This window comes from Meleagris gallopavo, chromosome 23, assembly GCF_000146605.3.
Source record: "Meleagris gallopavo isolate NT-WF06-2002-E0010 breed Aviagen turkey brand Nicholas breeding stock chromosome 23, Turkey_5.1, whole genome shotgun sequence".
NCBI lineage: Eukaryota > Metazoa > Chordata > Aves > Galliformes > Phasianidae > Meleagris > Meleagris gallopavo.
The window spans coordinates 537779-551148 of NC_015033.2; the positions used below are offsets into that span (position 1 = coordinate 537779).

General features: G+C 51.3%; 2 protein-coding genes across 2 annotated transcripts; one reads left to right on the forward strand and one right to left on the reverse strand.

Annotated features, from left to right (window-relative positions):
* Positions 1 to 2: 2 nt before the first annotated feature.
* On the forward strand, positions 3 to 5241 carry KLHL21 (kelch like family member 21; the record flags this gene model as incomplete). Its single annotated transcript, XM_010722724.2, has 4 exons — positions 3 to 249; positions 2028 to 2433; positions 4149 to 4221; positions 4533 to 5241. Coding segments are annotated over 4 exons (1020 nt in total), but the record flags the coding sequence as incomplete, so codon positions are not given.
* A 2325-nt stretch (positions 5242 to 7566) lies between these two features.
* Positions 7567 to 13366, reverse strand: ZBTB48 (zinc finger and BTB domain containing 48; the record flags this gene model as incomplete). Its single annotated transcript, XM_010722725.2, has 9 exons — positions 7567 to 8407; positions 8744 to 8832; positions 8987 to 9151; positions 9587 to 9723; positions 10343 to 10497; positions 10963 to 11049; positions 11495 to 11587; positions 12013 to 12124; positions 13221 to 13366. Coding segments are annotated over 9 exons (1281 nt in total), but the record flags the coding sequence as incomplete, so codon positions are not given.
* Between the last annotated feature and the right edge of the window lie 4 nt (positions 13367 to 13370).

Consider the following 13370-nt stretch of genomic DNA (forward strand, 5'->3'; position numbering starts at 1 on the left):
GCGACTTCCAGGCTGCCCGCCTCGACCGCCACGATCGCGGGCCCTGCGCCCGCATGCGGCCCCGGCCTTCCACCGGCCTCGCCGAGATCCTCGTCCTCGTCGGAGGCTGCGACCGCGACTGCGATGAGCTCGTCACCGTGGACTGCTACAACCCGCGCACCGGGCACTGGCGCTACCTGGCTGAGTTCCCCGAGCACCTGGGTGGGGGTTACAGCGTCGCTGCCCTGGGCAATGACATCTATGTCACCGGTAAGGCGCACGGCACGCTGGGGGCGGGCAGGGAGTATCTCTGCTCCTGCAGCAGGTCGGGTGCTGGCAGGTGTTCTGAGTCCTCCGTGGGGCAATGTGAGGGCCTTTTCCAGGGAATAAGTAACATCCGCCCCGGGAGCCCACTTCCCACGCAGCACCCGCCTCCTGTGCTGCTTTCATTCCTCTCTTGAGAACGGTTCTGCTCCTGTAGGTGGAGAAGCAGCCGGGCTGGCTGGCTGATGCTGCACGCAGGGCAGGGCAGGAGCAGCACATGATCGAGAGCAGCCTGTGCATCTCTGTCTTAACATTTCTGGGTCATTACCAGATGTTCAGGTAGGAGGCTGGTAGGAAAAGAGAGCTGCATCTTTGAGTAGAGCTTAACAAGGGCAGGCGAAAGTGTGAATCGGGAAAGCTTACATGAAAACATCAGTGTTGAGACTCCCATTGAAAATACTGGGGTGATTGCTGTGAGAATTAGCTTTCAATAGAGGAGCGAAGAATCTGAAGCTCTGCTCCAGCACAGTATGGCTGGAGTCTGCAGAGGAGCAGAGACTCCTGGAGGGGGTGCTGGGTGAGGATTTAGCAGCTGATCTCAATCTGGGAGGTATTTGGTTGTGACTAATACTTCTGAGTATGCAGACAAGTCACAGAACTCGCGCTGGGGAAACTTTCTAACTGTTTGCTCTGGACGATATGAGTGACCTGAGAGGGGGTTTGGATTTCTGGCTGCAAAACAAGTGTTTGGGTTCAGAGCCTGCGAATCACAAGCCAGGCGCGTGTTTGAGACGGAGGCGTTGGAAGGCTCTGGGAGCAGTGGGCCTCTGTGCAGATGAGGCACTGAGGAGTGGCAGCACTGTGTGAGTCACTGTGTCTCCCTCAGCACACACCCAGCCTCCTGACGGTCCGCTGGGGCTGTAATTACCTCTTTAAAGGTGACACAGATGTGTAACTTGGCGCCTAATCCACGTACAGGTACCTTCTTTGAGCTAATTCCCTGTGCTCAGGGTGGCAGTCCTGTGGTTGTCACGGGTGTGTAGGACGTGCTGTTAAAGATTTGAAGTGCAGGTGGAGTGGAGTTGAACAGAGAATGGTTCATTCTCTGCTTTTAGCAGGAAACAAAGCTTAGATTTTAAAAGCAACGGTGTGAAAAGGAAGATTAGTTTGTATTAATGCCTTTACATCTCCTCCAGAGCAATTGCAGGCAGATCTGGGGGTGCTCTGCTGAGAGCCCTGCACTTCAGCCAGGCTGTTGCTGCTGGAGGTGGTTCTGTGTAACATCAGTGTCACTGCTCGGGCGGCAGGGAGGGCTGGGAGGGCTCCACGCTCCTAACAGCAGCAGCGCCTTGGCGTCTGGGTGCTGGTGAATGTTAATCTCTGCTGTGTCGCAGCAGCTTCTGGAGAGCGGCAGAGGAACTGCGAAATGGAAAAGACGGTGGTTATTTGGAATAAAGGAGGATACTTGTTTTGAATCACTGCTGAATACACACTTGGAATGCCATGGGAGAATTCCTCCTTGGCTTACTGGGAATCTGGGTCAGAAATAGCGCAGAAAGTTTGGTAACATCTTCTCACTTCTGGTCTCCTAGGATCTAACTGTGTCTGCAGTGCGTGGCTCTGCGGAGTAGGAAAGTGCATGTGGATATTAAGGAGGTGTAGCTGGGAGATAGGATAAAGAGTCCGGCTCAGAGCCATGGCCTCTCCTCTGTCACCAGAGTGCTTTCCTTCCAGGGAATATTTCTTGTGAAACAGCTCTTGAAATGCTTTGCGTTGTGCTGCAGGGGGATCGGATGGATCGAGGCTGTACGACTGCGTCTGGAGATACAACTCCAGCGTGAACGAGTGGACGGAGGTATCCCCAATGCTGAAAGCCAGAGAATACCACAGCTCTACGGTCCTGGACGGCCTGCTGTACGTTATCGCCTCCGACAGCACGGAGCGCTACGACCACTCTGTGGACAGCTGGGAGGCCCTGCAGCCCATGCTGTACCCCATGGACAACTGCTCCACCACCTCGTGCCGTGGCAAGCTGTTCGCCATCGGCTCCCTGTCTGGCAAGGAGACCATGGTGATGCAGTGCTACGACCCTGACAGCGACCTCTGGTCCCTGGTGAACTGCGGCCACCTGCCTCCGTGGTCCTTCGCCCCAAAGACCGTGACTCTGAACGGGCTCATGTACTTCATAAGGTGAGCAGTGGCAGAGTTACTTCCCCTGTCTCCCTGCTTCTGCGCTAGGTAAGGCAAGGGTTTTCCCTGGGAAAGAGTTAGGATCTTAGGAGTGGTCACATGAGAGTACTGTGTCGAGAAGGCAAGGCAGTGCTTTCTCTGCTCTGCAAACTACCACGCTCCTTCCTTTTAGTTCTGTCACAGCTAAACCTCAAGGACATATGTTTGAAGTGCTGTAAAAATATCTGAATTTTAAAGCTAGGGCTGGGAAATAGCCAGGGTTACAAATCAGGCTGACGTTGGCAGTTGTGCTTGGAATAGACTTCTCAGTTTTCTTGGCTTCTGGTTCGGTCCCCCTTGTTGCTATAAATAAGTGAGTAAGCTCCAAGAAAATGTTGAACTGTAGCATAGCAGAGGACACCCTCTGTCTCAGCAGAGGTAGGAGGAATGAAGATGAACTGATTGGTCACTATTTTTAAGCACCTTCCCAATTTGGGATGTAATTACCTTTCTGAAGCCGTCCCGGCGGAAGCAGCAGCTCTTTGTTCTGAACCATTTTGAGGAGGAAAGATTTTTGGAAAAGCATCCTCAGCATTTAAAATATGCCCATGTAGAGGATGTTTGGGTCTTGTTTTCTGCTGTACGTCATATCTTGGATACTTCCTATAAAGAATTTGCAACTGTAGGCCAGTAGGCTCAAGAAGGGAGGCATACAACTTAAATAAAGGATTGAGTGCATGAAATTGAAAGAGCACAATTTCAGAGGCTGAATGCACGTAAAAGAAAATTCAGATTGAACAGCCATTGAAGAATAAGATGAGATTTTCTTCTTTGCCATAGCCTGTGAAGTCTGTTGTAACAGAACTGTCTTGGGCTGACTGGCAGTGCTTTTCTGTCTGCCCTGACCTTGTCCTTCTTGCATTCTTGTGTCAGCAATGAGCATTTCTGCCTTACAAACATCTCTCACCTGTTGCTGTCGCGTCTCACAGTGGTGAGTGGCTGTAAGAAGCCTTGGGGGATTGTGCTGCCTGTCAGCTCTTCTGTTACAGTTCTTTGGCCTATCTAAATTTGGCGTGGCAGAAAACTCAAGCAGTAGGGATCATTGCTTCTAAGTGCGTAGAGGTTTAAGGCTCTTCAGAACAGTGCTGATTTTTCTTTGAGATTCTTAAGTGTTTGGCACCAAAGCCAATAAAATACAGGCTGACAAATGTTAGTCTGTGAACATGCCTACCATATATGCAAACTCAAAAACAGTCTGGGTTTGAGTAAGCCCTCAGGATTGCCTCCATATTGTCTTTTGTACCTCTTAGGTGGTGTCCTAAAGCTCAGTGTACATCAGGAGGTACATAAAGCGTTGCTTTGCCCAGGGAGAAGCTGAGAAGGGCCGTTCAGGCTCTTTAGATGTAGGTTACTAGCACTGAGAATTAGGGCACTGTTACTTAAGTGATGTCTCTGCTGGCATGTTTTGTGTGTAGAGGTGCAGCACAGAGTTCTAGGGGTTTCCTGGGGTTGAACTTTACTGCTGCTATCTGAGAAGTCCATGCTGGAGACTGGGCTTTGCTTTGAGACCTGAGCCTTCGTACAGCAGCCCTCTGGTCTTCAATTTATGTGGCGGGGCTGGAGGAAAGGTGCTCGTGGCAGCGTTGCAGGCCATGGCTCAGGCTGTTCAGATGTGGGCTTCACAAGGCAGAAGGTTTTGACAACACAGAAAAGTAATTTTGCGTTGTCTCCTGCAGGGATGACTCAGCTGAAGTGGATGTTTACAATCCAGTGAAGAACGAATGGGATAAAATCCCTGCCATGCTTCAGGTAGGATGCTCACCATCCTACTGGATGCTTATCTGTGCTAATAATGGGGTTGAATTACCTTTGGAAAGCAGCTCTCTGTCTGGATGGTAGCCCTTGAGCACAGAGTGCATTCAGATGTATCATGGTTACCTGGAAGGAGAAGTTTCTGATGAGGGGTGCTGGCAGTGCATGCAGGGCCGTGGGGGCAGCCAGCGGCTTCAGTGCCTTGCAGGGCTCAGCAGCTGCCGGCGTGTCCGAGTGGGCAGGAGGCCCTCCTGGTTGGGCAGTGCCTGCCCTTCTAACTGTGGTGCTTATTTAATCTTAAACTGTAGGTCCACGTTGGGGGCAGCGTGGCTGTGCTAGGAGGGAAGCTCTACGTCTCCGGCGGCTACGACAACACCTTTGAGCTCTCGGATGTCCTGGAAGCGTACGACCCTGAGACACGAACGTGGAGCGTAGCAGGGCGGCTCCCCGAGCCCATCTTCTGGCACGGCAGTGTCAGCATATTCCGACAGTTCATGCCGGAAACCACACAGGAGGATGACAGCATCACGCTGGACAACACCATCAACTTGAACAGGCAGCGCCCCAACCTTCACCACCAGAACCTGAACGAACTGCGTTAGCAGGAGCGCGCTGACCCTGCCTCAGTGCGAGTCGTTGTCCACAACCAGTGTTGCTCTGAGAGAAGGCAGAGGCAAACTGGAGCCTGGAAGCAAAAACATACTGATTAGTACAGGGAGTAAAAATGGAGTGTTTGAAATGCTGTTGTAGAAACCTAGCTGGCAGAACACGAGGCCTTTGGGTGCAGCGTTCCTCAGCCCTTTTCTTTGGAGGCCGAAGGTGCAGTGCTACTCACAGAGAAGATCTGAGAAGTGAACTCTGAAGAAAATGGTTGTGTGAAGCACCACTTAAGCACCACAGCTTACAGCTTTCGGTCAGATGCCCTTCACCTGGAGCTCCTTCACTTTGCAACGCTTTGTTTGTCACGTAATTCCTTTCTCCAGTCTCTTCCTATGGAGAAAAAAAAAAGGAACAGAAGGAAAACAGGCAGGACCAAACCCTCAACAGGAGAGTTCTGCTTGGTAGGACTGGGGTCTGGACTCCCCCCCTCTGCTGTGTGCTTTAGAGGAAGGCAGGCCTCTTGGATCTCTTCCTCTGTGCAGTTAGAGGGGAAGAGATGTTTCTATAAGAAGCTGAACGAGAGGTTGCTGTGAGGGTGTAGCCCTTCGTCCATCGTGTCACCGTATCCCTGGCTTTGTTTAATGCCTTCTGAAAGAACACCTGTCTGTGCTGCAGGGATCTCTGAGGAGCTGGGTTATGAAGCTTCACCTTTCCTGTTGTCTGAACTTCAGTTCTTCGTATGTTTTGCTATTTTTTAAGTTGTGGCATTTAAACTTTTGCAGGTATTTGTTTTCCTACCCTTCTTAGAATGGCACTTTTGTTTTTCCTGATAAGAAACACCTTTATTTATTATTTAACCACATTCTCACAACTAGGTTGCCTTCATTTCTGATCACCTGCACTGTTCTTTAAAGGGAAAGAGAAAAGTGCCTGCCCTGGCTGGCTTGTGCAGCGCCGGGGCCCTCAGGGAGGAGCCTTTCTGCTTTCCCCTTCTGACAGAGCTTGCTTATATCAGGCTGCTCGGCTTGCAGAACACGCCTGGGTAGCTCGTTCTTCTGACGAGGGCTCTTTGCTGACAATCCTCTTACATCAAGCTCTTGGCACGTGTGCAGGGTCAGGCAGACAGGCCCTGTGCAGCAAGGGCACGTTCTTGTTCGCCGCTGTAAAGGAACTGGGTGGAAGTTGTGCTGTTCTAGAAGGCTCATCTGGAATGGAAAGGTAAGCACAGCTTCCTTAGATTTGCTGCAGACTTGTGGAAAAAATAAGCTAGTGGTGTTTAGACACCATGATGCAGAAATGCATTAACTGGTGTGAAGGAACCTACTGAACCTCTGGAGAGTCCTTGTGCCTGTCTCGTCTTCAGTTTGCAGAGGCTCTTGGACTTGGAGTAATTGGAAAATGCTGCTGGCATCATTTGGCTGAGGCGTAGGAGTTAGTGAGAGTGCTGCAAGGTAGTTATTTAGGGTTTTCTTTCGTTGTTGTTTTTTGGTCTGTGTAAGATATGCCTTTATACTTGCTCAAGTGACCTAGCTAGCTTGAATTGTATTTCCTCTGTATACCTTCAGCTGAAGAAAAGCTGCTTGCAGTTTACTTGTGGAATGTTTCTTAAACAAGCAAACAGTTACAACTGGCTCATCTAAAAATGAGCACTACTCCTTCAGGAAAAGGTGTGTGAAGTGTAACAGTGGCTGAAATGGTAGCTGGATTGGTTTTCTTTTTCTGCCTGGTTTTTAACCAAGGGGTAAAAAGTGAATTTGAGCTTGATTCAGAAATGGAAAGCTCCTCTGTACCTTCTGGCTTGCCGCTGCGTTGAGCACATCAGAACTATCTCCATAAAATCGACGTTCACAGCTTTAAAATGTGTTTTGCCTTGAATACTATTTTATGCTGAGCTGCTTAGCCATGAGACTTGAGAAAGCTGCTCATCAGGCTTGGGCTATACTCAAAGTTGGAAGCTTTGACAGTGCCTTGAAGCTGCCGTGTGCAGGGGGGAGCGCAGCGGGGCCTCGTGGCGCAGCACTCACTGTCCTGCTGCTTGAAAGCAGAGGGAAGTGCGAGCAATGGAATTGCTGCTGGTGCTGCACCCAACACAGCAGGGCTGCGGTGCCTCCGTGCTGGGAGCAGTGCCTGCGTCCCGCTGTGCTCCGAGCTGTGTGCTGCACACTGATGTATTGATGCTGAGCTCCAGACACACTGCATACACCACATCTCACTCTGTAGTGCTCACTGCTGGATCTGCCACCCCAAAATTCCCCAACCAGTCCAACTGTTAGGGATCTGTATTTATTTTTTGTAAAACCCGTTGTGTCCAAATCTTTGAGTACTGTTTGAATACCATCCTTTGAAACAAAGGCATTTTACATTTACAGATGATGTATTTTTATTCTCATAGTTTGTTTTTAAATTTACTTGCAACAGTCAAGTTAAATAAAACATGTTACATTACATCTGTATCCCTTTTGGTGCAAAAATCACCAGAATAAGCTTTCACTGTGACATTTCTCATTCCAGGCCTGAGCTGCATTTAACCCAGAGAGCTGCCTTCCAGTTGAGTGCTAGAAGGAAAAGGGTTGTGGGTGTGATGTGTGTGCCCAGTCTGACGTGTGATGCTTCCTTGGATCGTGTTATTTCAAACATTTCAACTTTAACTCCCCACATCTGAAAACAGGAGCTTAGGGGATGGCTCTGCTCCTCTGTCTTTCAAGCTGAGTAACAGCTAAATGAATTCGGTGGGGGAGAAGGTAAGAGAACACACCATGCCTTTAATGTAGTAAAGGAACAGTAATAGGCAGCAGAAGCTTAACAAAACCACAAGGCATAGATTCAATTGAGGAAATGGGTCATTTCAGCACCTTTAAGGAAAGGGACAGTGTCACACTCTTCTGGAAGAGCTTTAATCATCAGCATAAAACTAATGGAGCAAGGTAAGAGCTAGCACTGGAGCTGCAGGTGAGCTCGCCTTCCCTTCCAGCCGCAGCTGAGAGCTCATTAAAAAACAATCCACAGTATTACACGTATGGAGTCATCAATCACATCTCGTCTCATACATTGTATGTACATTTATTTAAGTAGTTGTTCTGAGTAGCTTCATATTTCTTAATTTGATACCTGATTATCACTTCATTAGAAATATTCTTTGCAATCCGGGGTTGGGATCACTACCTTGAAGGAGGAGGGAGAAGGGCTGGATGCACAACTTAGAGCTCCCGGAGGCCGAAAAGAACAAATGTAGCAGAGTCACTCTGGCCCGATGCTTTGTTTGGTAGGAAGGATGCGTACAGTCACGTTATGTTCCACAGTCATCGGGAATTGTTGTAGTTATTATCAGTGACTGCTCAATCACATCTGCCGTGGAGAAGTTGTCATTTGAACAGAGTCTCTGCACAGGGATCTCCTCGGGCAGGGGGCCGTGGGACAGGGACTCCACGATGACCTCAGCTGAGCCCACCTCCAGCTCCTGGGGTGGCTGCAGTGCCACCACCACCGCCTTCTCATCCTCAATGATCAGATTTCGAAGCTTCCGCTGCCGGGGGTTGTAGTTCTCCACCCGGTCGTGAATCTCCATGTGGCGCCTCAGGTGTGCCTGCAAGAGGGAGAGAGGAGCGCGAAGGGTTTGCCTGGTGTGCCGTGCTTCTCTGAAAGGGAGGGCTGGCAAAAGCACAGCAAGACACTCCTGCACCGCAGAGCACCAGGTTGTAAGGGCAGGCTGCCCAGCAGTGAGCACAGCACCCCCGTGCTGCCTGTACTGCCTACAGCCCTAAGAACACCCAGTGCAAAGAAGCCTGTTTGCAACCTGGGAATCTGCTTGTGTCACTCACTGCAGCAGAGCAACCCCGGGTACTTGTGCCACCAGCAGGCATGTGGTGGGAGTCACACACGTCCCAGCACCGAGCTGTGTCCTACCTGAGCTGTGTCCTACCTGCCGTGTGAACTTGTAACCACACTCGGTGCACTCAAACTTCCTCACTCCCTTGTGCCTGCGGACGTGGACACGCAGCTGCTCGACAGCTGAGAAGAAAAGGAAGGAGTTCACAGCAGCCTGCAGGCAGAACAGCTGCAGGCCCACGCTGTGTGAAGCACTACAGCAGAAGGGCCATCGAGACGTGGAAAGGAGCACAGCCTGGAACAGTGGCACAAAGCCACAGCTGTAAGCTGAAGGTACCTTTGAATGTTTTCCCACAGATCTGGCAGAAGTGGGGCCTCCCCTCCTGGTGCCGACTGGCGATGTGCCTCAGGAGGGGCCCCTTCTCTGTGAACCTCTGGTCGCAGAACTCACAGCTGAAGGGTCGCTCCCCGGTGTGGGTCCTGTTGTGTTTGTCCAAACTCGCTGCCGTGAGCAGAGGGAGAGAGAGCTGCAGGTCAGCAGCGCGCTGGGTGCCCCACTTTGGGCACAGGCACATCGTGCTACGCTGGTGAGACCGTGTGCTCTGTGCCAGGCAGGTTATAAATGCTTAGAGTAGGGAAAAAGCAGGAGCTGCTTGCTCTGAGCTAACCATAGTTGTGAAAAATTCACCAGTTTTCCTCTTTTTGTGCTATGGGAGTAAAAAAAATAAAGGGAATGTTTCCTTCTGAGGTGTTACCCTACCTACACAAGAGCACACTGTGCTCTAGAGGGAAAACAGAGGTTTCTCAGCACAGCTGTCTCAGAGGTTGCAGATAGCCATGGGCGGAGCAGGGTGCTCAGCACTACCAGCTCTCAGGTGCCCACTTTGGATAGGAGAGGGGGGCTGCAGGTACGCAGTGCTGTGTGCCCAGGGGGTACCTTGTGTCCTGAAGGTTTTGCCGCAGAGGTGGCACTGGAAGGGCTTCTCACCAGTGTGTGTACGCAGGTGCATGTTGAGGTTTGCTTTCTGTGTGAAGGCGTGATGGCAGAACTCACAGACGTAGGGACGCTCGTTCCTGTGAGCAGGGGAAAGGCAGCTGAGCCTTAGGCAGCCCCCAGTTGGAGAACTGTCACCTGCATCTCTGTCTCTGTCTGACACTAGCTGTCGCAACTCTCTCAAAGCACTGCAATCAAATCCTACTTCAACTTATCTCAAACTAAAGAATTTTGCAGGGACACAAATGCTCCTCTGCACCCATATGCTTCTGAAGTGCAGAGCTGGTGCTTCCTGCCTCTCAGGCACCATATAACCAGCCCAGGAACCAGAGCTCTAAGGGAAGTGTGGAAAGCTAACACAAACTCACCACTTCAAGGACAGGAATTAGCCAGGCAGGAGAGCTGATGAGCTTCAGCCATCACCTGCATCATTATCCTTAGAGGATGTGCAAACAGTACAAGTTTCCTTTGGTAGAGAGGCAAGCAGAACTAAGGTTTGGCCACTCACCAACAGCTGTCAATACCAGCAACCTGCAGTTGTCAGAAACTGTTGCACATCACCTCCAAGGAAACTGGAGGGCAGCAAGCACCACTCAGTCAGCCCACACACTTCAGGAGGCTCCCCAGCACCCACCCCACAGGAGCCTGGATAGAAGGAGTTCATTAGTGACACAGAGGAGGGAAGAGGTCATGTCATACCTGTGCTTGGCTTTGATGTGCATCTGCAAGCCGTTGCGACTTGAGGCTCTGTGTCCACACTCCTCGCAGACAAACAGCTTCTCTCCCCGGTGTTTGAATGCCTCATGCAGGCGCAGCTCTGTCCGAGACAGAAAGCACTTGGAGCAAGTTGAGCACTGCAAGTCCATAGGAGAGCTCAGGGTTAGGCAGCTCACCCACACACAGCTCACACTGTGCACCCAGAACAGACCTGCTCCCCTTGCAGCACCAACTGTGCCATGCAAGATGCACCCTGCTGCACACTGCTGATGTGTTGGGGCCCGCCTGCAGCAATACCAAGCTTCAAAATGCTGAATGGGATGACACAGCCAGCCAGAACTGAAAAGCTGGTCAGTATCTATGGATCTATCAGTTAAAAAGAGCCATGAGGGCTGCTCATTTACCCAAAATAAAAACCATTTCCAGGAGCTTTTCAGCATTCCATAACTCCCTGCCTTGCTTAGCAGAACCAGAAAGGATAATGGGAATTACTCTGTAGCTCAGAGCAGGATAATTCTCTCTCAAGATCTCTACAGTACCGCAGAGAAAGCATTAAAAAATACCACCTCCACTCACCCCACCTTGTGCCATGCTCCCCTTACCGCCTGGGGCTTCGGTGCGCCATGCAACTTTATCATGTGGCTCTGCAGGTCCTTCTTCTGCATGAACTGCTGCACGCAGGAGGAGCACTGAAATACAGGAGAGTCAGCTTCCAGCCACCTCACAGACAGTGACTGCAACACGAGGAGAGGATCAGTGACATGCCTGTACAACTGGCACAGGAGTCGTTCTGACACAAAGACAAATCTCCAGCAAGGCAGTAGGTGCCTATGCTGCAGAACCACGGGAAGAACTGTCTGGCTCAGGTTTGTCTCAAGAGCCTGTTCCAGCTCAGAGACACTTGACAGCTCACAGGGAAGGGACCCAGTGATGGCAACATTAAGGACAAGGAGAAAGGCAGGCACCGGGGAGAAAAGCAGTGCTTGCAGTCAAACATGATGCACTGCAAGCACCAGGTGGTGACACAGCCCCCGGTACAGCACCTGCCAGGCAAGGCCAGGCTCCCCAGAATAGAAAGGCACGCCTGCCCTGCTCGCCCCAGCACCAGGCTGTAGAGCTGTGTGCACTGCTGACCTTATAGGGCATCTCCCCCGTGTGCGACACCACGTGGAGTCGCAGTTCCATCCGCCTCTTGAACACCTCCTGGCAGACAGAGCACGTGAAAACCTGCAAGAGAAGGAAGGCATCAGCTTCTGTGTGAGACAGGAAAGGAAGCCAAGAGTTGGACATGAAGCCAGCAGCTATCCCAGCAACTGAGAGCAGCACCTGCCATCTGGGCACCGTGCCTAGATAATGTGTTTCACCTGCACTGCAAAAACTCATCTCTCTTCCAAGACAAAGAGTGCTCTCATGTGCTTGGGAAAAAAACAAAGAAACCTGTGAGAAACCATGTGCTAGCATGTCATGAACAGAAGAGCTGCTAACCTCTTGGACTTTGGTCACGTTCTGGGGGAGCCAGAAAGCGTGCTCCAATAAGGAGGGGTTTTGTTAGCAGCTGGAAAGAGGGTGAATTCTGCTTCTGCAAAACAGCACTTGCAGCTGCAGCTTTCTCCCACCCCCTGAGGAGACTGGCGGTGACTTCACACGTGTACCTGCTCAGTTCGGCTCATGCAATTTCTGGCTTCGTGCTCCAGGAGATTCTCTTTTCTAAAATAACATTTACCACATTTAGAGCATTCAAATGGCTTCTCTCCAGTGTGTTTCCTGGGAAGACACAAATGCAGAGCATCCATTACTGACAGAGTAACAGCAGCACTGAGCTCCTGAGCCCGCACTGGGAAGTGCCTACACAAAAGAGCACTCGCTGGTCTGTGTGCTCCAGCACTTGTGCTTTGAAGGGAGGATGCAAGAACCCCACTTGTTGTCTCTGCTGCCAGCAGCCTGAGGCCTCACCAGCTGCCTCTGCTCTAGTGTGTGCAACAGCTGCTGATGAAGCTGGAAAGCACCATTTAAAGCCTCCTTTTAACACACTTCTCCTGATCCCAGGGTGTCCACAAGCACCTCCATGTTCCCAGAGCATACTCCATCACCTTGCTTGTTGCAAGTGTCAGCTACTGTATGGGAACTGTGAGCCACAGCCTGAATCTCTGATTGAGCACCTGGGGAAAGGACCCGGTCAGCACTGGGAGCACAGGTGAAGGCAATCCAGCTGTGTGATCAGAAGGGGTGGAGCCTGGCTGCACCTCTCTTAGACCTCATTAAGGGTTGACTGCTACTGGGGAAGAATCTCTGGTTGGAGATTCCTCTCCTGAGGAGTTCTTTCTGCAAGCTGAGATTTTCTGAGACGGGTGAGTACCTTTACTTTTCCTGTGAAATACCATCCTACCTGTGCTGGTCCCTTTGTTGTTACATTCTTGTATTGCCCTTCTACCATGTTAATCTTTCTGATTGTAACAGCTACGCAACCCCTGCTCATTCTGGAAGCCTAGGAGCTAACAGCTCCATGCATTATTCTCACCAGAGCCAAAGGAGTTGGCAGCTCCTTCTGCCTTCACTACCATCCTCCCACAGCCCTTGGGTCCCCCCAAAGGGCTCCTGAGCACCTTCACCCTTCTTTGTGAGCTGCGCTGGCTGATGCTCACAGAGCTACAGCTCCCAGCAGCACGTTGAGCGATGCCTCCCACACTGCATGGGGGAGCTGAGAGCCCCGAGGTGCTGTGGGGACGCCCAGATGCCCAGCCATCCCTCAGCAGCACCCACCAGCACCAAGCAGATCCCCTGCACTGCTGAGCCTCTACTCAGCTCCCACCCCGCCGGGATCCCCTGCTCACAAGGAACAGAATGAAGCTCAGAGCGTTACCTGTTGTGCACTTTAAGGTAATATTTGCTGAGGAAGCTTTTATGACACGTAGGGCACTCCACGGGCACCGCTGCGCCTTTCCTGCTCCCTGCCGCCCCCGCGCCGGGCTTCCCTTTACTGCGCAGCGCCTTCTTCTCGGGGAGGGGCTCC